At 36.8% G+C, this 26,101-nt stretch overlaps 1 protein-coding gene across 1 annotated transcript; it reads left to right on the top strand.

Moving 5' to 3' along the window:
- Positions 1–6,024: 6,024 nt before the first annotated feature.
- LOC140156646 (ADP-ribosylation factor-like protein 6) lies at positions 6,025–17,031 on the top strand. Its single transcript, XM_072179582.1, has 5 exons — positions 6,025–6,201; positions 7,270–7,400; positions 12,516–12,610; positions 14,222–14,407; positions 16,082–17,031. The coding sequence occupies exons 1-5, from the start codon at positions 6,079–6,081 to the stop codon at positions 16,105–16,107; spliced, it is 561 nt and encodes a 186-aa protein (XP_072035683.1). The 5' UTR covers positions 6,025–6,078; the 3' UTR covers positions 16,108–17,031.
- The last annotated feature ends 9,070 nt before the right edge of the window (positions 17,032–26,101 follow it).

Below are 26,101 nucleotides of genomic sequence, written 5' to 3'. Positions count from 1 at the left end.
CCATTAAAAGATCTGAAGGTGAATGGAAAGTTGTCGGTGAACCGTCGGGTTGTGTTGATGGACCGATGAATACCCCTGCTGGTAATACATCTGCTAGGGTCTTGCCCCCCTTCCGAACAGTGACCAACCATGTGCTCGCTCAATCCCCCTCAAAATAAAAACAAAAATAAAAAGACAATTAACTCAACCAGCAAGTTGAAGATTGCCATTGTGAACTGCCGTAGTATTCGTGGCAAAGCAGCCCTCCTTGAAACCTTTCTGCAAACAAATACCAGTGACATTATCATAGGGACAGAGTCTTGGTTAGATTCTACCATCTCATCCGCTGAAGTTTTCCCGAGTTATCTCCAAATCTTCTGGAAAGACCGAGTTTCCCATGGTGGCTGTGCGAAACACCATCCCCTGTTTTGAAAGGATGGATCTCTCTGTGGATGACACTGAACTCCTTTGGTGCCAGGCAACCTTACCCGGGCAAACCGTTCTCATTGGTAGTTTTTACAGACCTCCAGATGACACCGCTGAACCCATTGAAAGACTTGGTATTTCACTCAGTAAGATCACTGACTCATCTAGTTCACCACTAATTATAGTCGGTGGTGACTTCAACGTCCCTGGTTTGACATGGCAAGAAACCCCCAGTATGGTGAACAAAAATCCCATGCAACAGACTCTCTTGAATGTCATAGATGACAATCATTTGTCTCAGTTAGTAGATTTCCCTACCAGAAGGGACGCAAATGGAACTGAAAACGTTCTTGACTTGCTGCTCACAAGTCACCCATCCTTGGTATCTGATGTTAGACCCTACGCTGGCATAAGTGATCACAGCATAGTGTTGGCCAACCTCGCTGCTAAGACTAAACTTCAGCAGAAACCATCTCGTAAGATCCCCTTTGGAAGTCCGTGGATGATGATCTTTTCAAGACCAAAGTAAATGATCTCCAGCAAGACTTTTTGAGAGAAATCCATCCTCTAAAACAGTTGAGGAAAATTGGACTTGGTTCAGAGACAATTTAACCAACTTAGTCTTTACAAATGTTCCCCATAGACTAATCAGAGGGAACAACCGTGTTCCTTGGTTCTCTTCAAAATTAAAAAGGCTGTGCAGTAAAAAGGAAAAGTTTTACATCAGAGCTAAGAAGTCGGGAAAGAAATCCGACTGGGTGAAGTATCACAGAGTGCAAAAAGATACTGACCGGAAGATTAGGAGTGCCCACAGAATTTATGTTAAAAACATTATGGAATCTGATAACCCCAGAGACTTTTGGCGATATGTCCGTTCTCGCAGAAGCGACAACATTGGTGTCCAGACTTTGAAGGTTAATGGTACACTTTACACAGATGATCAAGAAAAAGCTCAAGTCCTTGGTAAGCAATTTGAAAGTGTCTTCACACATGAAGATTCTGATCCCGCAACACTGCCTCAGATGCAACCAAGTCCGTATCCTGACATGCCTCCAATTACGATCAACGTAGATGGGGTCAGGAAACTTCTTCAGAACATCAATGTATCCAAAGCCATCGGACCTGACCTGATTGCGAACCAGGCCTTAAAGATTGCTTCTGATGAAGTAGCGCCAATTCTGCAGCATATTTTTCAGCAGACTTTGGACACTGGTGATCTTCCGCTGGACTGGCGTAGAGCAAACATAACTCCAATTTTCAAAAAAGGTTCCACCATTGCACCAGCAAACTACAGACCTGTTTCTTTAACGTGTACCTGTTGCAAACTTATCGAACACATCATCGATAGTAACCTCATGAAGCACCTCACCAAATGGAATATTCTTGCTGAAAACCAACATGCTTTTCGCCGAGCCAGATCATGTGAAACACAGCTGATTTTAACAACCCATGACTTAGCATCAAATATTGACTAAGGACTTTCTACCGACATGGCTATACTTGACTTTTCTAAAGCCTTTGACGTCATGCCCCATCAACGCCTTCTGACCAAGCTAGATTACTACGGAGTTCGCTCAAATACCAAACATTGGATTAGTACTTTCCTGACCAAGAGATTCCAACGTGTGGTTGTGAATGGAAAAACTTCCGACTGGGTCCCCGTGTTGAGTGGTGCACCCCAGGGTACGGTCTTGGGACCGCACCTCTTCCTTCTTCACATAAATGATATTCATCAAAACGTCTCCAGTACCACCTGGCTCTTCGCTGACGATTGTCTAGTCTACAGATCCATCAAGACACCCGAAGATGCGCGGATTCTACAGGATGACTTAAACACCATGGTGAAGTGGGCTGAGACCTGGGGTATGAGATTCAACCCGAGTAAATGCCAGACCATGAGAATTACAAGACGCAGAGACCAAGATGTTCCTACTTACAACATGCTTGGAGTCGACCTGGAAAATACTGACACTTGTCATTATTTAGGCATCCAGATCCAAAAGATCTTCGCTGGAACCGCCAGGTTGACCATGCTACTGGAAAGGCAACTAGGATTCTAAATTTCATCAGGAGAAATTTCTACCACACCTCAGCTTCCACCAAGGAGAAGCTCTACCATACGCTTGTCCGCCCACATCTAGATTATGCCTCTGCGGCTTGGGATCCGTATACCTCCAATAATATAAATCGCCTCGAGTCTGTCCAGAAGAGAGCAGCTAGATTCGTCACAAACACATATGAACGTGACTCCAGCATTTCTGCCATTTTGAAATCCTTAAATTGGACGTGTCTGAAAGAGCGACGTGGAGACTACAGGATCTTTTGTTTGTACAAGATCTTAAATAACTTCATGGACATAGACTACAAGGACTATATTACCCCCAAAATTGACAGAGCCAGACGCGACACAGTAACCAATTTCAACAACACCATACCAAATCAGATGCCTATGCAAATTCTTTTCTTCCCCGCACAATCAAAGCATGGAACAGACTACCGACCGACTTAGTTTCATCACCAAAGCCCGACGCCTTTAAAGCTGCCCTCGAGAAGCTACGTGACACCAATACAGCCTTAGACCACACTCTCCTCACCTCCAGTCAAAGCGCCTTTATGGCGTTCTCAGGAGGATATCAACCAAGTAAGTAAGTACGAACTGGTAACGAACGCCTTAAGGGGTACCGTACTACACCCCTGCCAAAATGTATGCCTATTTTTGCCTTTTTCTTAAAAATTATAGCGCATTGGGGACAAGTAAGATATGTATATGTGACACAATTAAGGGAAATGAGTCGGATGTCGCTAATATTGATTTTGAGATATTGGCAAAGAAAATGTTAAAATTCTTTTGTTTTATATTGTTTTCAGCGATTGATAAATTGATGAAACTTCACAAAGAAAATTCAGTATCAACATGGGGTTTTCAGTTTCTGAAAGCTCTAAATGTCCTCTTTAGAAACATGTGTAAAACTCATTTTTGACCAGGGTCGACATGTGACTCATTCCCCTTGATCATGTCACATATTATAGGGGCAAGGACTACAACTACTGTACTATAAATTTTATTTCAGCACAGACAACATTTGTGGGGTTACAGTCAAAAATGAGGGAAAACCAATATTTGATCAATAAATCAATAACTACTTGCTTTGAGTTGCTGAATTTTCAGTACATTAGTTGTAGTCCTTGCCCCTCGAATAAACGCCCCCGGGGGCGTTACATTTTCCCAAGGGGGGCGTTTATTAGAGGTCATTTTTAGCACGAAAATTCCCGTTAAAATCATTAGGTAAGCTTAAAAGTCACGCTAAAAAGACGAACTATGACCTTTTGACACTGACTTTTGGTTCACTTCCGGGTTCGGATCGCTATTTATTGCTGCTACTCGCGACCATGTGAGCAACTTGGTAAGCTTACTTCACAAGATAGCATGGAAATATCGAATTTTTGAAACATCTTGGTTGAAAAAAAGTGGTGGGGGCGTTTATTTGAGGGGGGGCGACTATTCGACGAAATACGGTATATCTTACTTGTCACCAATGATGTGCTATAATATTTGAGAAAAATGCGAAAATGGGCATAAAATTGGCCAGGGGTGTAGTACCCCCTTAATTTGGAATTATTAGTCGATAGTCTGAGCAACCTCGGTCTCGGACAAGCTTCAAATTTACTCACGTACCGTCTACCGATACTCCAATCATTGACACACAAAATCGTGAAGCGTTCCATATTTTTACAAAGCAACCAACAACTTAGTCTAGATCCGCAGTATAGCACCACCTGCTTCTTTAAGGGGGTACTACACCCCTCGATAAATTTGTGTCTATTTTTGCATTTTTCTCAAAAACTAATAACACATGTCCACAGTGGCAACAAAAGTTATACATATTATAGGGGCAAGGAATCCAATTACTACACTGGAATTTCAGTGACCCAAGACAAGCGGTTCGTTCTTTATGATAAGAAATAAGGTACCGCTAGGATGTACCTCATTTCTTATCATATATACTGAACCGCTTGTCTTGATTCACTGAAATTTCAGTGTAGTAATTGGATTCCTTGCCCCAATAATATACATAACCTTTGTTACCAGTGTGTTATTATTTTTTGAGAAAAATGCAAAAGTAGTCACAAATTTACCACAGGGGTGTAGTACCCCCTAAGGCTAGTACAGGGATCACTATTACCAGTTGCTCTCGTCTATGTACAGTGTATGTAATCAGCAATCGCGGAGCCTAAAATAACGTGGCGCACATATCATGACATCGGGAATTGACACAAATTTTATGGTAAAAGCAGTCATACCTAGAAAGTAGAAAGGATACAATTTAAATTGAGAAAATATTCTAGGTATAACTTGTTGTACTACCGTTAGGAAGTACAACTGTATGGAAAACATGATTTTTTTTATTGGAATTTATACCTGAAACCTTTAAATCTGAATATTGTATTCCTGATGAATCTCTTCAATTTTAATATCAATGCTTGTCTCCCGAAAAATGATAGCAGCCTATTCTAGCATCGAATGGGTAATTATCGCATGCAAATTCGAAACTAGAGTTCTTGAGTAAAGAGTGCTTTATTGCATTTTTTTGCATTTTTTTTTGCATTTTGTGAAGAAATTACAAAAAAAAAAATGGACAAAGTGGTATGCAAAATGAATGGGCAAATCTTCTCGTTCTATTTGTGGTATACCACACTAGCAAAATTCCCACACCTATTTGCATTATGGGTAAATCCAGGAATATCTCTTTGGTGGTTTTTAATTACCGTATTAACCCCATGAGAACTACCTGCCGATTAGTCAAAAAGAAGTTTTCATTATTAAGTGACCCAATCAACAACATTGTTAGGATAATTTCACCATGCAAAAAAATTGGGGTGAATTATTTGCAAAGCTCCATTCTGAATTGGTGATTAAAGTGAAAATATCATGTAATTGACCAATCAGAGGCAGGCAGGTAGTACTCAGCAGTGTTCGAAATAAGCACTTATCCTCTTGTCCTCTTGTCCAAAAATCACTGGGGACAACCATATTGAGCTATGTACTTATCCCCTGGACAACCACTATATTTTACCTCCAAAAGTATGACACATTTTGGGGACAACCAAAATGTAGTGAGGACACGCAGAATTTATGCTTTAGTTATCCTCGGGATAACCTCCATATTTTCCTTATTTCGGACACTGGTACTCAGGGGGTTAACATAATATTAACAGTAGCTTCAAGACCAATTGTTTTTAATCTCCTCCAGGCATGATAGAGAATACAAAAATTCACATCATTTTATTCACTAACTCAATTATTTTGTACACATTTCCAATTTTCTTTCTTTTCTTTAATTTACAGAAGTTGCCTAAGTGTCTTCTGATATTCAGCATTGTCACACTTCTGTATCGCCAATCCAGAGATAAAGATCATCATCTTAAGAGTAACTCATCACCAGCATTATGTGGAAAAGCTTTTGAGAAAGAATGTCAACTTCAATCAAGTCATGAAAGCTAACTGAATCAGCTGCAGCAGTATTCCTGATTTGAGTTGATTCCAACTGACATCTTTGTCTGACGCTAGATATTGAAGACTAGTGTAGTTTCTCATACCAAGTTGTGTTACTCGATCTTAAATACATACAACTTTCTCTTCACGTAAGATACAACAAACACCAAACTTGTCAAATGGGTTTGCTAGATTTTTTTTCCAAGTTGTTTGGCGGTGGCAGCAAACAGGCTCAGGTGTTGTGTGTCGGCTTGGACAATAGTGGCAAGACAACAATTATTAACCAACTCAAACCTAAAGATGTAAGTGTCTTTAATATTTTATTTTACAGTACCATACAGCAAAAATTGTTCAACTTTTTCAAATTGTTCCAACTTTTTCAAATTGTCAAATTTAGAATACTTGGCCCCTAGGTCTAAATATAAAGAAGGGTGCAGTTTTGAAAAAGGTGCCGAGCTTTGGGGACTAAGAACTGATTTTCAGGCAAAATAGCTAGGGGCTTGATGAACTGAAATTCTTGGGGTCTATAAAAATTGGGCCAAATTATAGGATGTACATTGTAGAGCTGAAAAATTCCAAATTTGAGATAAATTTTTCCAAATTTGAGATAAAGAGCTACAATTTGTCAGTGTTTTGATCCTCAAAGAACTGGAGCATGATCCAAATGTGAGTCTTAAGGAACTGCAGACAGCAGAAGAGTCTGAATACATGATTTAGAATTGTGATGTAATTCCACTTGCCCTTCCCATAATGGGCTATTCCAGATGTATTCCGCACCCCCCCCTATGGAAGACATTTAAAAAAATACAATTCCAGCTGGAATTGAGATGTGTCTAGAATTCCAGCAGTCATTTTTAGCAAAGATTCCGGCTGGAGGGTATGGAAGACATTGAGATTAGGTGAAATTCCGGCTGCTAAAATAAACAAAAAACAAGAGTGGGGATTGTTAAAGGCCATGATGTGCCTATGGAAGACATTCACATTTCTTAATATTCCGGCTGGAAAATGGTCAAAAATGCTCCAATTCCGGCAGAATCTTCATTTATGATCACCATCTCGATTAACCTATGAAAGACATTTACTTGAATTCTGGCTGGAAACAAAAAAATGTTCTAATTCCAGCTGGAACCCTATGGAAGACATTTACATTTACGTGAATTCCGCTGGCCATATTAGACATATTACCACAATTCCTGCAGTGTCTTCCATGGGTTTTTCCTGACATGTGAATTCCGGCTGTCAATTTAGCCCCGAATTCCGGAAGTGTCTTCCATAGGGGGGTGCGGAATACATCTGGAATAGCCCAATGCATATAACTTCCTTAGCTATATTTTCTAATAATATGTGCCATTACATTTTTTTCTTCGTAGACACAATCAGAGGACATAGTACCAACTGTTGGTTTCACTGTTGAGAAGTTCAAATCCTCAGCAGTCAACTTTACAGTGTTTGACATGTCTGGCCAAGGAAAATACAGGAATCTATGGGAGCATTACTACAAGTAAGTACTAGGTAAAAATCGGGGGAGTGGGGGCACTCACCTAAAATTTTGGTAGCGTTGTGCGGTGCCAAACGGCAAACTTTGGGAACTACATGTAAGAACTCATTTTGGGCAAAATAGGGGCTTGGTGAACTGAAATCTCAACATTTTTGATGGGTCTAAAATGGACCCAAATTATAGGCTTTGGAGCTAACAAATTTCAAAATGTTCCAAATTTTGGCTAAAGAGCTACAATTGTCAGAGTTTGAGGCTCAAAGAACTGATTCATGATCCAAATGTGGGTCTTAAGGGAACTGGAATGAGCGTTTCAACAGTATTTTTTCTGGGACATGAGAGCACATCAGGCATATCGAATTGCATTCTGAATACGAAGAATGTCTTTCTGATATCAAATAATTTTCATTTTATGAAATTTACGATATAATACAAATTTTATACGATATAATACAAATTAATAAAATTTGATATTTTTCACATTTTTGAGATATAACAGTCCTCGAAGTAAATTTTATAAATTTAATGATATATTCTGAAAGTGTATGTAGCTGGGAGGAAAAGCCGATGATCAATTGAAAATTTTGACCTTTCATATTGAAGATATGGATTTTTTCCCCAAAAGACTTATTTTTTGTTGGTGTTTTGGGGAAAAAAATCTGTATCTTCAATACGAAAGGTAAAAATTTTCAATTGATCGTCGGCTTTTCATCCCACCTACATACACTTTAAATATAAATCATCATATTTATAAAGTTTACTGTTTAATATCAAAAATATCAATTTTTAATGATTTGCCATAAAATGTGTATTATATTGCGAATTTAAAAAAATCAAAATTATTTGATATCAGAAGGCCATTCTTCGTATTCAGAATGCAATTTGATATGTCTGATGTGCTCTAATGTCCCACAATAAATATTGTCGAAACGTTCATACCCCTTCCATTAAGGAACTATCAGAGAGCCTGAAGGGACTCCACTCCACCTAGAGCGCCGCATATACCCATGCCGCATTTATATGTGAGTGCCCCTCCGCCGGGTAAAAATTGGATGAGGAGAAAACCAGAAGAATTATGGTCAGCTAGAATTCAGTATTGAAAAAAATGACTGACTTTGTTTGTATGTGTTTCTAAAATTGGTAAATTGTAATCATTGATTTTATAGATGTGAAAAAGGCCGGTGGTCTATATTTACAATGTAATAAAACTCTCCATTTGGGGAGGCTGAACTGAACTGAACTGGTCAGCTAGAAAAAAAAAGAATATTTTGATTTTGATTGCCCACTATTGTTCTAAGAAAACCACAATCTATTGCGCTGTTTTGTAACAAAAACGAAACATGTACATTCCATTTTAGGTGAGAAGAAATCTGAATCTCAAGAAGATGAAAATTGGACTATTCCCCCGGGGGGGCCACTGGTCATTGACAAGGGGGTATCATGCGTGGCCATGGAGTTTCAAAAAGCACCCTAAACAAGTATGTGCAACGACTGAAAATACACCCTAAATAAGTATAACAAGTGTAATATCCTACCCTAAACAAGTATTGGCATTTTTTTACCCCTTAGCAAGTAAAACATATATTTTCGACACCCTAAGCAAGTAATAGGCCTACTACTTGTGAAGCTTGAAGCTCCATTTTCATTGATTTCTTTAATAGTAATTCAAAGTCATCAGAATGGCTCTGCTACCAAGGCAGAATATGAGCTATTTTAAAATTACAAAATAAACGTTACATTATTTTAAGCTGATTTATAGTATCAGAGAGCCTAAGAGGGAAAAGAAAATTTACAAAACTCTAACTAAGAAAAAACAACAATGAAGAAAAGAAAATAGAGAAAAAGAAGTCATGTTTTTATATCATTTTTGTAGGCCCTATTAAAAATTGGACAATTTATTCTCCATCCTCCAAATATTATTATAGACCTACAAATCACGTTTCAAAGTAAGACAAAAATCATAAAATAGTGGTCAGATTTTTTTTATGGCCCAGGCCTTATTCATGTATTGCGAAAAGATGAAAAGTGCAATATTAATAATTTATTTTAAAAGCTTAAAATGACAACAATTAAGGCCTACTTCTGGAAGGAATCGGATGAATAATAGTGGTATTATTTCATAAGTTGAATAAACTATTAGGATGAAAATAAGTCGGTAAATAGCGACTGAGATGCATGGTGCTCAATCAGTTCAGCCAAGACTTGCAGGATTCGTGTATGACTGCAGAATTTGATACCAATCCAAAAACGTATTTTAATTCTGCACCATCCATCTTACCTTTTAATATTCATTTGATGTTTTCACAATTTATTCAAAAGTTTAAAATTTGTTTTTTAAATAAAATCAAGATCACTTATTGTGACAAAATTCTGACAAAAATTAAATATATGATGCTTTTGACGAAAATAACATGCATGTTTTTATTTATTTATTTTGTGGATAATAGGTCACAGGTCAAATCAATCAATCCTCTACGGTAGATATTTGTGGTTAAATAATTGTATACAACATGAAAATTAGCTTGAAAATCTTTATTTTTATCCATAATACAAGATAGAAAATTCAAATAATAGTAAAAATATTTTAAAATGAAATGAGAAACTTTGGACTTTATAAAGGAGAATTGAAACTCTTAAAATCAGAGTATACACGTGCTGTGCATGTACAATGTACTGCATGTGTACATCACCATTGAATGTTGTAGGGTTGTGTAGCATTGAATGGGTTAATGAAAAAATATTAACAGGGCAAGCTGGGCGAAGTCGGCAATCTTTATGGACTTAAAGAAGAGACTAAACAGAGAACTACACAGTCAAGTCTAGGGATAAACATGAAGGACATGAAACTTATGAAGGACTGGCGTCTGGACGGACCCTAAATACGTAAATCTGTAGTGAAAAAGATACCCTTTTTCTCCAATTTCCATGTTTTTGACACCCTATTCACGATACGTACGTACAGTGCCTGATCGTGAAAAAAGACCCTTTTACGTGATTATTTGGCCACGCATGATACCCCCTTGTCAATAACCAGTGGCCCCCCCGGGACTATTCCAGTTGAAATCCACACACCCTTATATGGAAGACATGACCTTAATCTCTCACACAGGGAGTATGAATTCAAATGCGGTTACACGACTAGTGACTCCATTTGAAATCTACACTCCCTGTGTGGGAGATTAAGGTCATGTCTTCCATAGGGGTGTATGGATTTCAACTAGAACAGCCCAATATGAATCCCAAGAAGATGGAGATTGTTTGCTTGAGATAGCTTAGTATTTGAATCAAGATAAACTGGAGACGGATTATTTTTATGATTTAAGTAATGATACACAGAACTTAACGCGGCTGTGTACTCAAGGCATTGTTTCTTTCGCGAAATTGAGTTTTTTTGATATGTTTGTACTTTGTTATGTTTTTTATAAATACAAGGAATGAAAATCCAGATTTGTAAACTCCAACTGCAATATTTTAAGGATTTTATTTCACTATTCCACTCGTGTTTGAAATTGAAAAGGAAAGAAAATCTTTGTTGTACCAGCAGGGTACACGCGCGCAACAACGCATCGCGTTGCGTATCACGCAATTTGTGAACGCACAAATACGCGGCGAATCTTATGGAAACACCACGGAAGCACTGATTTCACAAAAACCTGGTGGTCAAATGGCTCCGTTTTAGCTGATAAAATGTGGGGTTTTTTTCAAGTTCTCTCCCCGAGTTATGAATGGATTTCGCTCAAACTTCTCAAGGGGTCGTGGATTAACCCGATGTTCATGTAATGTAAGGTAGAAAAGCAAAAACTGCCGCATTCTCCTGTGAGATTCGATGAAAGTGCAAAATGTGACCACTTTAAACTTCAACGGCCATTATTTCAGTGTTCATTTTCTCGGTAAAATGACGATTTAGGTACACGATAACTCAATAAATAAGCAAATATGATCATCGTAAGAAGCATGATGGACTCAAGAAACGGTTTTCCTGTTTTTTTATATTTTGGTCTATTTCCGATTTTAGGTATCATTTTGTGCAAATAGGCGTTTGTGAATTTTCAAAAGTTCATTTTGATGCCTTATATGGTCAATATCTCAAAAAATAAGGCCAATATCAAAAAACTAAAAAAACCGTTTTTGGAATGGAGCCTCAAGATTGAGATAAAAACAAAATAAAATATTTTGGAAAGAGTGTTTTTTGTTATGATGTACCAAACAAATATTGGCAAAAACTCACTTTTTTGTGATTTTCTTCATAACTGTTGTTTTTACACCAAATCTATATTTATATTAAGATTCGTTGATGTCTTGCCTTTATAAAAATGTATACTTTTATATGTCTTGCGAGAATAATTACAAAGTTATTGCACTTTTACTACATGCATGTCTGAGAGTACACAGCCACCTTAACACTTCTCAGGATTCAGTTATAGAGCATTGGGCTATTCCAGTTGAAATCTATACACCCCCTATGGAAGACATGTCCTTAATCTCCCACACAGGCATTTATTACGTCCTCTCATAGCGTGTCTGCGGATGTGTTCATAATCCTGTGACCCGTCCATGTCCACTGCACTGGTCTCTGGCTAGTTACGCGCGCATTGGCGTAGTGCGCATTACGCACACGGTGCCGACACGCTGCCGGCCAGCTGCAGTGACGCTTAGGCTGGCAACTGATTTTCATAACAAAAACCCCGTTTTTACCCATATTTTCACTGTTTTTGCAGCCAATTCTTGACCGATTTCAACCAAATAAAGTTCAGTCCATTCCCCGTATATTCCTCGATCTCCCGTATGAATTTGGCGACATTTGGATCCAAACTGACGGAGCCTTTTGATCTTCATACATAGATACAACATTAGCCTATTTATAGTAAGATGAATAAGTGTTAATGAGATTGTTTTAATAATTTTTACATTAGAATGATTTGTTATTGTGCGAGAAAATGTATGAGCAGAGGTGAAGATATAGAGTGGACAAAGTTTAATGATATGACAATGTCTCATCAAGCAAAGAGATTAAAACCACCTTCTATTTTTGAATTGTATGATTTCATTTCAATGTATATATATTAATTTTGTTCACATTAAAAGTGATTTGTGCATTTCTTTGCATCTGTTGCTTTTCAGAGATGCCCAGGCAATTATATTTGTGATTGATAGCAGTGATAAACTAAGAATGGTAGTAGCTAAAGAAGAACTTGATCTCCTCATAAAACATCAAGGTAAGATGCCAAGTCCATAGACTAATTTTACTGAACATGTTCATCAGGACTGTTATTGAAATAGAGACCAATTTCATAGTTCTAGTCCAACAAAAGAAATCTGACATATTTCGAAACGTCCACAGTAAGTCATTTGCATCACAACCCAGCTGAAGAATGAAGGTTTCAGTCGCAATGTCGGTTCATCCGTCAAAAATAGGTATGCCTGGTTGACCAGATTTAAATTAAATCTTAATAAAGTCACTGTAAGTGCTCTTTTATTGGACTAGAACTATGAAATTTGTCTCCATAGACTAATAATAAACAGAAACTCTCTGACTGGGACCAACTGCCAAAGTCCAGCATCATGTATGCACTGAGACCTGGAACTATGAAATTTGTCTCCATAGACTAATAATAAACAGAAACTCTCTGACTGGGACCAACTGCCAAAGTCCAGCATCATGTATGCACTGAGACCTGGAACTATGAAATTTGTCTCCATAGACTAATAATAAACAGAAACTCTCTGACTGGGACCAACTGCCAAAGTCCAGCATCATGTATGCACTGAGACCTGGAACTATGAAATTTGTCTCCATAGACTAATAATAAACAGAAACTCTCTGACTGGGACCAACTGCCAAAGTCCAGCATCATATTATGTTTATGAGAGACAAAAATGCCACACCCACTTGCACCTGTTATTGCATATTTTTAAAAGAGCAGTCTTGACATTTTTTGCATAAATGCATAATACAGGCAACGGCATGCATTATTTGTTAGACACAGATGGAACAATCAGCTCTCATGAATATGTGAGAATTCTCAGTGCATACAAAGCAAAGGGACTTTGTCTGTCGGTACTATATCTGGATCTCTTTAAATCTGTGGCCATTACGCCAGCCATACATTACATGTTAGGCTGATCATGTAGATGGTTTGATGAAACCCATTCTATAGGCCTATATATGCAGTACTTCTACATGAAATTGGAATTTGAACCAATTAGACACAGAGAACTTCTGAATCGGAGTGCTCTCAAGCATTCCCCATGATTTAATTTAAGGAATCCAATTCCTCATTTGATTCTCCTTAGAAATATTTTGATCCCCACAAAATTTTATTCCCAAGAATTGTTTTCTTGGATGGCATGGCTCAAACAATTAAGCAACCTTGCTGTTCTGTAAATTCAGCAGTGGGTGTGAAGGTGGATTAAAGGATATGGAAGTCTTTACTCTAGACTGATGGCGAGGTGGGGACACTCAACACAAATGGCCATATGGGTATGCCCTGGAAAGACCCCTGTTTTTAGACCATGCAGCTCTGAAAGACCTCTGAATTTTACCAAAACAGCTCTGAAAGACACTTGATTTTGAGCATTTCAGCTCTAAAAGACCCCTAAATTGCTCATTCCTCATATTTCTGGGGTTTTTTTTCAGGCAATTTTTAACTGTTTGCAGCTCCAAATGACCCCCTTCTACCTGTTTGCAGCAACACCCCCCTTGTACTGGTACGCCATCAGCTCCCAAAGACCCACCACCTCAAAATTCCGGGTGAGCATACCCACAAAAATGTATGATATTGCCTATATTTCTCAAATTCTTATATTAATTATGTTTGCCTTTCCAGAAATCAAAACTAAAAGAGTGCCTATTTTATGCTTTGCAAATAAAATGGACTTACGAGATGCCTTATCATCAGTCAAAGTTTCTCAGATGTTGGAATTAGAGAAAATCAAGGACAAACCATGGCACATATGTGCAAGCAATGCCATGACAGGGGAAGGACTTCATGAAGGCATCCAATGGTTATCAGGTAATGTCCTTAATCCTGTGAGAACTACCTGCCTATTGGTCAAAATGTAGTTTACATTATCAATTGGACCAATCAGCAACATCTTTAGAATAATTTCACCACCCAAAAAAATTGGGTGAACTACTTTCAAAGCTCTATTCTGATTGGTGATTCCAATGACAATATCATGTAATTGGCCAATCAGAGGCAATGTTAGATTTGCATGTAGTGCTCAGGGGTTTAATGTTAGTTAGATTATTGCTAGGGTTGAACAGTAACACAAGATGTGTGAATGAACTGCACCGTTCCTTGTAACCTAGCTCAATCAAAACACAAGTAGAAAGCATTTTTTGCAAAGTGCAAAGTTTAATCCATTGAAATACTGTACCCATGTTGCCTATCTTCCATGATTGTACTTTGTTCTGAAACAGTGAAAGGGATTATTAATTTTGACCATTCTCTCTCTCTCTCTCTCTAGTTTTGTACGGGTAGACACAATTAGCAGTATAAGGGAAATTTCAATCTAGCTCAATTATTCCACAAAACAGAAATACACCGTACCAGGCACAAAAAGAAACTTGTCAGTTATAGTCATCCTTGCTGTTCAACAACCTGATAATTTTGGATTATTCTGAAATATACATTTTGTTAATTGGACTTTGCTTTCTCATTTGACACCCTGTTCGTGAACATCGAACAAGAATTGACCAAGATATACGTTTCCAAACCCCAAAAATCCCAAAATCAAAAGTTGCAATTTCAACTATTTTCAATGGGAACGCACCATTGTATTGCACACAAGCACCACAGGCCAATCAATAAAGCACACAGACTCAGTGTAACAGGCGCAATTGAATCGTTAAAATTGCAACTTTTGATTTTACGGTTTGAGGGTTTGGAGGCGCATATCTTGGTCAATTCTTGCTTGATTTTCACGAATAGGGTGTCAAATGAGAAAGGCAAAGTCCAATCAACAAAATGTATATTTCAGAATAATCCAAAATTATCAGGTTGTTGAACCGCAAGAATGACTATAACTGACGAGTTTCTTTTTGTGCCTGGTGTAGATGCTGCAGGGGTTTGGACATGTACTACATTGTGTGTATCTTGTTTGTATTCATTTTAATGCATTTTTCATGATGATTCCAAATATGGTCATGGAAATTTACAATTCTGAAATTTTTTAATTAAAAAAAAATATGAAACTTGTCGTCTGCAATCACACCCGTGTGGAGAGAGTTAAAATCAGGCTGAAAAGTTACATACACAGCTGAAAACCTACCTGCATATATGTGCATGTAAACCCTTTCAGCAACCCAAGAGAAGATGTCTTATACTTCCCACAATGCATTTCTTCCATTTCAATTTTCTGTATTGATTTGCTATCTAATGCAACATGGGTTGATAGTGACAAAAAGTACCTCAATGAACAGGGCACATCCAGATCTTGCAAAATATGTTTATTTCTTGACTATCAACCCATGTTTAGGCAGTCTTTTTTAAACATGAAAACAAAAGGAACCTGTATTAAGTAATAAGATTGTCATTTCATGCAATGAGGTAATGCATCATGTTGCAAAGGATTCTGGGAAGGGTAAGATATCTTCTTTAAAGCAACCCTATCTTACATCCTTATATCATTATATCTAACCAATACTTAACACTATTTTAATTTCATTTCATATTTCATTACAGATCAACTGACCCAACAGAAGCGATGAGGTACACAGATCCGTTAGATAAGAGACTTTTACTTGTATATTTTTGAAAATCCTAGAGGTTATATTTATTCCATCATTGCTGAGAACACCATCAGGTTTGTGGCAGTACTACTTCAATTGGGTGTTAATGGCAGATTAGTAGGTTTCATATTACACTGAGTGCAATCAATACTATCCATCACTAGGATCCAGAACATGCTCATCTATTAGGGCTCAGTTCTATAACCCCAATACACTTGCATATTCATTGAATGACCTTTGAACATTTGAGTACAAACACTCATACTCTGCAACATAAGGTCAAATTTTGCACTGATTGTTTAATTGAGGTTATTGAACTATGCCATTGGGATGAGGCTATTGTGGTCCATAGTGCATGTAAAGGTTGCTTGCTACTCAGGTTGCCATGGTAAATGATTAGGCTAATGGTGCAGCCAACAGTCTACTAAAACTCTCCTCTACCTCTGCGATAAACCACAGTTTTGTCCAATATTTTGAGTATTGGATGCCGGCGCTACAATAAAATATTGGACCTTCCTGTCGTCTGTCACACGGTAGAGGATAGCAAAACAAAAGTGCATATCTTTTGTTCTCATTCTTAATCAGTTTAAATAATATCTAACTATTTTATTGAGCAAAAATTATGTTACTGTTAGACAAAAAAAAAACCAAGTTAGTTTCCCGCAGCATGCGCATTTCCTTTTTTGGCGGCTTATTTTGCGCATTAGAAAAATCACAAAATTTTTTTTTTAAACACTACTGGAGTAAACATTTACACATTACATAACAAACGAGCGTAGTGAAAAATTACTGGAGAAAACATCACACATTTACACAACAAACGAGCGTAGTGAAAAATAAAATGGTGTTGCTGTATGCAAAACCAACTTGAGCCCAACTTGCAGCTGCCGCAAGAAAGGTGTTTTTTTTTTCATTTTTTACATGGATTTAAAAAAAACATTTCGCATTTGATTTTTTAGACCTGCTACAGGAACCAAACATGGTTGGTTTTTTTTGCCTTATAAAAACTTATTCTAAAATGAACAAAATTTGTTTACAACTTACTTTACGTCTACATATGTGTGTACTGCAAGTTTGCGAGTATTGCATACTAGGTCTACACATACAACATGCTACATACACTTCTCTACTGGTGTGTTATGCGTTATCACTACTCGTGATGACACCCGAAATCATGCAATTGTCCAATTAGATTATGTGTCGTCAATTAAAGAACTAGACCCCTCCTACTACTGAATAAGAAAAGCGCATAATTCCATTTACAAACATATATGCCTCTAAATAAGGGTTTTTTTGACGAAAGAGATGAAAGACAGATATCCTCCACAAAAACATTGCAATATAGATTGGCCTTACAATAATGCATGTTTGTACAGCCATCTGTATCAGTAATATTGTTGCTCAAACTGCAAATAATGTTTTTGTGGAGGGTGTCTGCCTTTCGTCTCTTTTGTAAAATAAAAAAACTCATATAGAGGCACATATGTAAATGGAATTCTACAGTAGCTCATTAATCAGGGCCTGCTTTGAATTAAGAAAATGAATGTTGGTGTTCAGGGTGACTTTATCAGAATAAAATGTAAGAAGTACAAGCAAAATGAATCATTTGTTACTGAGATGAATTTTGAGATATGACCAAAATGCTTTCAAATCTTTTGCATTTTATTGTTTTCTGTAACATGAAATGCAATCTGTTTGCAAGAAATGTATATCGCTGTTGGGCAGGAAAAACCTCCTATGTGCTTGTGGCCACTCAACATGTTTACAACAAAACTGCAAACAGGTTACATAGGAGGTTTTGCTTTAAATATGTTCAGGGCCAAATATCTAATTTCAATATACAATATTTAGTGTGTATCACATGTATACTGTTTAGGCCAAAAAAAGGGTTTGTCTCATGTCCCCCATGTGCATTAGATTTCTGATGCCAAACAAAACGCCATTGGCAAAACATAATGGGCCAAAACTGGTGAGTTTTCAAGGGGGTAAAATATAAAACAAAAAGTCGCATACCACATTAGATTTCAAACTCCCATGGGATATGAGACAAATCTGGTTGTTTTTTTTTGGCCTTAGTTGGTGGAATGATCTGCACAAAATGTCTCATTTTGCTCAAAATTGGTTTAAAAGTATTCTTACAAGCAAAAGGGTGCACCATTAGATTTCCAGGGGGGTCATGGAAGTTTGGGTCAGATCGAATTATTTTTTTAAATTATTGTTTTTGACAAATTTTTTATGTACATTTTAAGTCTACCTTTTATTATACATAGTTCAGGTGGGCTTTTTCTTTTACTCAGTGGGCGATTTTTTTGTGTCTCACTTGTGGGCAAGTTTGTTTTTTTTTTTTTTAAAAAACTTCACCCCCATCCCACCCTGGAAATTAAATAGTGAACCTCTAAGTTAATGGAAACGATAAATTTCTTACCGATTTACTGTGTAGAATGAATCTATCCTCTGATTCTAACTGATCTTTAACATGTTGATGATGTAAAAAGATATAACAATTGTACTGTAGATAAAATGCAGCGTGTTGAACATTTCTATCCAAGTATTCATGCAGGAAATAAGCTAACCTGTATCATGAGTTGTAGCCGACTTATGGTGCTCATTCTTAAGATCCGTTCAAACTACGCCGCAATTGCTTTGTGATGCGGTGCATTGCTGACTTTGCTGTACTGCATCATGCTACAAAATACTGCATTGCGGTATCGCAATAGAGTTAAATATATTTTAACTTGGAAACGTGTTGAGTTGCAATAATAAATAATCAATATATCGGCAACACACCACAAAGCAATTGCGGCGTAGTCTGAACGAACCTTAATAATTTATAGCAATTTCTTAACCTTGTCTCATGTAAATTGGGTCGTATCACCTTGAATATGTCCTGGCAAAAAGTGGCAATTGTTTCTTGTTATGGAGGGATAAAATTACAAAATTTCTTGATATAACCTGGATGAGAAAGGTGTGGGATAAATCAAAGTGGCATCACCTTGGAGAGTCCTTCACCCTGCAGTGGGTCGACGATGGCTCAGGATGATGATGTCTTTACAACAAGTTTGAGTTCAAGTTGATCAACCCTGACTTTGGGAACTGAAGGACATTGTAATATTGAAATCCTTGCCATGACCATATGCCACAAATGGGCTGTAATGTCAGCGTTTTTACTTTGAGATATTGGCCAGGCAAATTCTCCTCAAAGTAAGCTTTACAAAGATATAAGACATGCCCCTGTTGCTTGTTTGCACAGTAGTAAAAAATCTGTACAAGTGTTGAGAAATCCTTTGTTTTTTGGTGTGTTTTTTTAAGAGAGAGTTTAATGGACCATATCTCAAAACAAACTCTACCAACATTGCAGCCCATTCATGATGGATGGCCATATATGCATGTAGAATTCAGCTATTCAAAAAGTATTCAGCTAAGTAACATTTTAATTTTCAATTTCTGCCAGTCTGGAGAAGTAAACTGAGCTCAAAAAGAAACTTATAATTTTTCACTTGTGAATCACAAGGTCATATCTTGAAATCCTGTCCATCAAATTGAACCAAAATTACACACAGGTTTGCTTTAATACTCTACTCTTGACACATGTCAGTAACCAAGCAGTTGTCCAACTGACACAACAGCAAAATGCACTGACATGGAACAGCTTCCTGGACCACATTCACAGCCCAGCCCTGTTTCATGAAAAAAGTGTATGAAAAGCAGAAAGCAGCACCGTTTTATCATCTGTGCAAGGATCTTGCAAGCATTCTCACAGATTTTTTGTGCTGGGTGCCAAATGTTAGGCTGTGAAAGTGGAGGAACATCCAGGAAGCTGTCCCATGACAGTGCATTTTGCTGTTGTGTCAGTTGGACAACTGCTTGGTTACTGACATGTGTTTTGAGTCGAGTATTAAAGTAATCCTGTGTGTAATTTTGGTTCATTTTGATTGACAGTATTTTAAGATATGACCTTGTGATTCACAAGTTGTAAAAAATTATAAGTTTCTTTTTGAGCTCAGTGTACTTTATAAATATCCATCATGCATTGAGTTGTGCATTGGGCTATTCCAAATCCACACTACTCTTGTGGAAGATTTTGGAAATATCTTCCACAGGGGGAGTATGAATTACAAATGGAATTAGCACATAGGCAGCTCCATTTGAATTTCACACACCCTCTAAGAAAGATTCAACCTGAATCTTCCACAGAGGGAGGGTGAGTTTTAAATGGAGCTGCCTAATGTGTTAATTCCATTTAATATTCATACTCCCCCTGTGTTAGATATTTCCAAAATCTTCCACAGGGGTAGTGTGGATTTCAATTAGAATAGCTCAATGCAGCCCAATATTGACTCTCTCACTGTGCAAGGAACTAATAACTTGCCACTTTTTTGAAACATTTATTTGAGAGTTAAAAATTTGATATGTTAAAAATTTGTGTATATGTTTATCGACACCAAAATTGACCCATTCCATTTTTAGATGTCAGTAAATTAAACCTGAATCTCTGATAAGTACCTCTTGTGTGTGGTGCCTTGAACAAGACCAATGCAATTTGTACATGCACTTAATATAAACTATTTATGTCAGTGAAAGTTCTTCCTGTGTGTAGTCCAGTCAAAGTGGATTTTGACTCACCACTAATTGCAACAGAATTTTTTTCACTCCTATGAATGTCGGAGATGTCCCCTGAACAGCACACAAAAAGTATACTAAAATATACTTGGTGGAAAGGTAGTTTCTGGCGGGAAAAGGTCATACAGGGGTCAAATTTCAAAATTGCTCCAATCATTTTAAAAACTATACCAAATTATTCCTCTGGTTATAAGGATTCAGAAAAAAAGATAGTTTGCCATAACTGTGATGTACGGTTCTTGAGTTATAGCCGAAAAGGTCAAAGGTCAAATGTTGGGTTCAACAGAGGTCAAAAAACTAAAAATGGTCTGATTTAAACCAAAATGGTCTCAAATTGTTCGGCTTGCAAACATAATTCATTTAAAGAATATTTGCACCGTTTAGGTTGTTTAATTACATGCGTAACATCAAAAACTAGGTCGGGGTCAATAGAGTTCAATGGTCAATGACCTCTTTTACCCTGCTACCTAGGTAACGAAGCATCCAAGATATGGCAAACTATTCTTATTTTCGAGTGTTTTTAAAGGACTAACACATTGAGACCATTTTAAGGAGATCGGAGCATTTTTTCGAAGTTGACCCACGTGGAGCCCAAAATTTGACCTTTGACCTTTTTGCTTATAACTTGAGAATGGTACATCACAGATATGACAAACTATACTTTTTCTGAATCCTTAAGACTAGAGGAATGCTTTGGTATAATTTTTAAAAGATTAAAGCAATTTTGAAATCTGACCCTGTATGACCTTTTCCCACCAAAAACTACCTTTCCACCAAGTATATTTTGGTATATTTTTGGTATGATGTTCAGGGGACATCTCTAAAATGTATAAAAGTGACAAAAATTCTGTTGCAATTAGTGGTGGGTGACACCGTTAATTTGTTTAGATTGACTGGACTAGTGGTGTAATCTATAATATTCCTGTTGATATTGCTTTTGTATTGATGTATTCTTAATGAGCATAAAGTTGCAACTTCAAGACCTCCTGGGGCCCATTTCACTAAACTTTTAACCCTTCGTAACTCAAGTAAATGTTTGTAATGTTACAAATACCCAATACTAGACGTAACTTTACAAAGGGTGTCTGTAGTAAATCCCTATTACGTATGAAGGGCACCGTTCGTATGTAAGTTTAGTGAAATGGAACTTACAACTCATCATAAGTTACAAATGGTTTCGAGACTTACGAAGTACTGTAAAAGTCAATATTTTCGCGAGAAGATATATTCGCGATTTTGAAGATTTTGTCAATTGCGCGAGAATTAAATTTCGCGGTTTTGATATTGATACAATAGAAACCTAATACAAAAGGTTATTTTCGCGAGTTTTTATTTTCGCGATTTTATGTACACTCGCGAAATTCGCGAAAATAAAAACCTCGCGAAAATTTCTACTTTTACAGTATAGTGAAATGGACCCCAGGGATGTACATGTATTTCACCTAACTTTTAACCCTTTTTAACTCAAGTAACCATTCGTAAGTCATGAATACATAATACTAGACGTAAATCTCTATTATGAAGCGTACATTCTTTTCGTGAAATGGATTTTATGATGCATCGTAAGTAGCTTACGAACAATTTTGGGACTAACAAAGCTTCGTAAAGTTAAGTGAAATGAACCCGGGGGTGTTAGTCACTAAACTGTTAGCCCTACGTAACTCAAGTAACCGCTCATAAGTTATGAATACCCTAATACTAGACTTAACTTTACGAAGGGTCCTGGTAGTAAATCCCAATTACTTACATTATTATGTTTTGATGGATCCAAGTGTGTGAAAATATTGGATCCAAAACATAATAATGATCAAATTAGATGCTTTACACCCAATATTTAATAGTCTCACTATGAGTTTTAAAATATTGGACTTGACTACGTCTCGTCCAATATTTTAAAACTCATAGCTCTACCAATAAATATGGGCTCAATTGATCCAATTTTATATCAAAGGGTCTCAATTGTACGTCCTTTTAGTGAAATGGATTTTACGATGCGTCTTAACTTATGTAGTTTACAAACAATTTTGAGACTTATGAAGCTTCATAAAGTTTAGTGAAATGGACCCTAGGTTCCTTGACATAGCATGAAGTATGTTTGTTCTATTGGCATGTAATGTAATACTGTTCACAGCACACAGTAGTGATGTTCAAAGTACAGTTCTATTTAGTGTATACTCCAGCATTGTTGAAGTCATGCGATAAAGTTTGGCTTATAATTGGTAAAAAAAACAAGACTCATTTAACATCGTGTATTGATATTGAAATACTCCCATATGGTATTTCTATTACAAGAAAATTTGATTTGTTGTCAGGTAAATCCAAGGTTTTATTTTTAATACACTAACTGGAAATTAAATACACTAATTAGCGGGGACCGGTATTTTGCTGTGGATATGTTTTAATGCATTTTATAAGTAACAATTTTGAAATCAAAAGTTAAAATTGTGATATATTCAACTGTTTGAGAAACAAATTATATAAAGGAACCCGTGTAAGATCCAGGTGCTGTATCTATAATACAATGTACACCACTGAGCGATCAAGCAATCGATTTCTAGCCAATCAGATAAGCTCAGATAGGCCTCCTTTTCTTGCGTTCGGTGAAATATCAATCGCCCGTCACTCACCAACGGAGTATTAAGTTTATATTTATAACACTGGGTGTCGACACTGTGAGGCTTGTTAGAGCATATAGGCCTATATAGTGATCTCATATAAATATTCTTATTGGCAACATTATGATCTTTAGTGAAGTGAATTTCGGGGTCAACCAATTTTGCACAAAATTGCTGCAAAAAGTGAAAATGCTCATAAATTGTAGGTTTTTACTGGGGGTAACTGGGTGGGCAAGAGCTCTGACTGGGGGACATCCCCCATGCTGCCACTGCCACCACTGCAAGTGTTGTATCATTGTAGGGAACAAAAGTCTACATTTGTTCATATAATTGACAAGTCAAACAGGCTACTCTGTATAAATGGAATAGCCCAATTTATGGAGAATATAGCTCTGAGCTTGTGTAAATATTAAAATTGATATTATTATTAATATCATAAACAATAACAAATTTATTCTTATTAGTTATTTATTTACATGCATGTGTGAGTAACTTGATCACAAAATGGGGGCAATGTCATCAAAGTTAAGTTTGAGTAATAACTTGGTTTACAATTTGAAATTAATCCTAATGTTTGTTTTTGTTTATTCGCACGCCCAATGTTTTCAAAACATTGCGAATAAACAACAAAAAAACTGATATTTTTTATATTTTTTGTTCTTAAATGTGAAAGAAAAGCATTGATACGATTTAAGAAATTAACCAAAATTACTACTGGGCTTATACCTGAGTGCACCCTTCTTCTCAGAATGGTTTTAAAAATAGGGGGTGGGCTTATAGGCGAAGGTGGGCTTATACCCAAGTGGTTATGGTAATTATAACTATCACCTCACTACTACACTGCTACCAATTAAATTATGGATTTGTTTTTCACTACAAATTTTCTGGTTTGTTTTATTGAATATTTACAAAATGATTAATAATTTAGTATCTCATTCAAATAATAACAAATTCCATACAATAGTTAGGTCATAATTTATTTATCTCTTCCTTGTGGTATAATAATGCGGCTAAACTTTAGAATACCCTACCGCATTGTACAGTCACTGAAGCTAGTAAGCTACCCTAGTTTAAACCCTGCTACACCGACAGCGCAAAACTCAGAGATACAGTTACATTAAAACAGTACATTGAATGATGTTTGGATTAACTCAGTAAAATACATCATTCAATTAATTCAGCAAATTAAATAAACAGCTGACAGAGATACATGTACAAAGCAACATTGTAGTAATTTAAAAGGGCATTTCATGATCCACAGCTTCATCCCCCCACTTTTCTATTAAAAAAAAAGAGATTTTTATACCACTGGAAACCTCTGGCTACATAATGTTTATGTACTAAAAATTTCTTGCAGATTAATTTGTGTTGCAAAAATATCGTCATATTTGAATTTCATTCCGGTATACCAGAACGAAATTACAACAGTAGCCTATGGAGCAGTGTAATACACATAATCATGCTCGCAAATGCAAAATGCAAAATCGGAATCAACTGAAATTTTGGGAATAAGCTTTTTCAGAGATACCTACTGAAAAATGTCATAAAAAGAGGATGCTAGGATCACGAAATACTCCTTTAATTTATAATGCAACTAATTACGTTGGTCTATCAATTAATTATCTTATTGCATGGAAAGGAAAAAAAAATTATCCAAGAAGATGCAAATGATTAATTTGAATAATAATATGCATAATTATCACTTTGCTTTCAATCAATTCTCTTATTTGAAGATACTAATAATCAGCCATTATTTACAAATCTGCACTAATTATCACTTTCCTTTTATTCTCTCATTTCAAGAAAAGAGAAATAATTAACTTATGAACATTCATTAAAAACATTGACTTTTATAAATATTCAGTCATTCATGATAATATGTATATTTTGTGATGCCTATGAGGAAGGTTATGGCTGTTGCAGGCTACACTGACTGATAAATAACTAATGAATGTTCATAAAACATTCACTTTTATAGATATTACCACTACGTATGAATCTGCAATTCTATACAAGTAAAATATTATGTGAATATCCATGTAGACATGCCCAATGCCAGCCCGACGGCCGGGCAAGGGGAACTTTAAGGGCGAATTTCTCGACGGGTGGCTTAGCAATTGGCTTGTCTAGCCTCAAGGCTTAAGAGGTCGTAAGACCAGGCTTAACTGAAAACGTATTTCCCGAAGCACGGCTACCATAGCCTCGAGGCTTCAAGTTAGCCCATGGGCCAGGCTTGTAGGATTAGCCCCAGGCTTCAGTAAAATTTGCATTTCTCAAAATCAGTCTTCTGTAGCGGTAGTCTACGCAAGCCTGTTAGACCAGGCTTACAGCGGCTTTTCTTGGCCCTGCCTCAGAGCAGGTCTTAGGTCGTAAGCCTTGGTCTATTTCAATTTACAAATTATTTAAATTGTAACGCAAAGTTTATCTTTCATATTTTTGACGGTCTTTCAATTAACATGAGTAAGCAGTCGCGTAACTGGGGGGGCGCGGAGGAGCTCTTGCCCCCGCCCCCATGAAATAGGTAAATTAGGCCTACTTCTGAGAGTTATTAATTAACCTCATCATTTGGTCATTTTAACCTTACAAACTCAATTTTTAAGGTTAAATAAATTGCATTTACCCCCCTTCTGTACCATTGGCATTTGTACCATAATTTTATTTTTTCATGTCAAAAAGAAATCTACGCCAATGTTTCGGGGACACATTCCAAGCAGATCCCATAACTCATCAGACCTACT

The sequence above is a fragment of the Amphiura filiformis genome, chromosome 7, assembly GCF_039555335.1.
Source record: "Amphiura filiformis chromosome 7, Afil_fr2py, whole genome shotgun sequence".
Taxonomy (NCBI): domain Eukaryota; kingdom Metazoa; phylum Echinodermata; class Ophiuroidea; order Amphilepidida; family Amphiuridae; genus Amphiura; species Amphiura filiformis.
This window is presented reverse-complemented; position numbering and strand designations above follow the sequence as displayed.

Bases quoted from the DNA above. Each gene is read 5' to 3' on its own strand.
- LOC140156646 (XM_072179582.1), top strand. From the start codon at position 6,079: ATGGGTTTGCTAGATTTTTTTTCCAAGTTGTTTGGCGGTGGCAGCAAA. The intron at 6,202-7,269 runs GTAAGTGTCTTT...TTTTCTTCGTAG, and splicing joins ACCAACTCAAACCTAAAGAT to ACACAATCAGAGGACATAGT. The intron at 14,408-16,081 runs GTAATGTCCTTA...ATTTCATTACAG, and splicing joins AGGCATCCAATGGTTATCAG to ATCAACTGACCCAACAGAAG.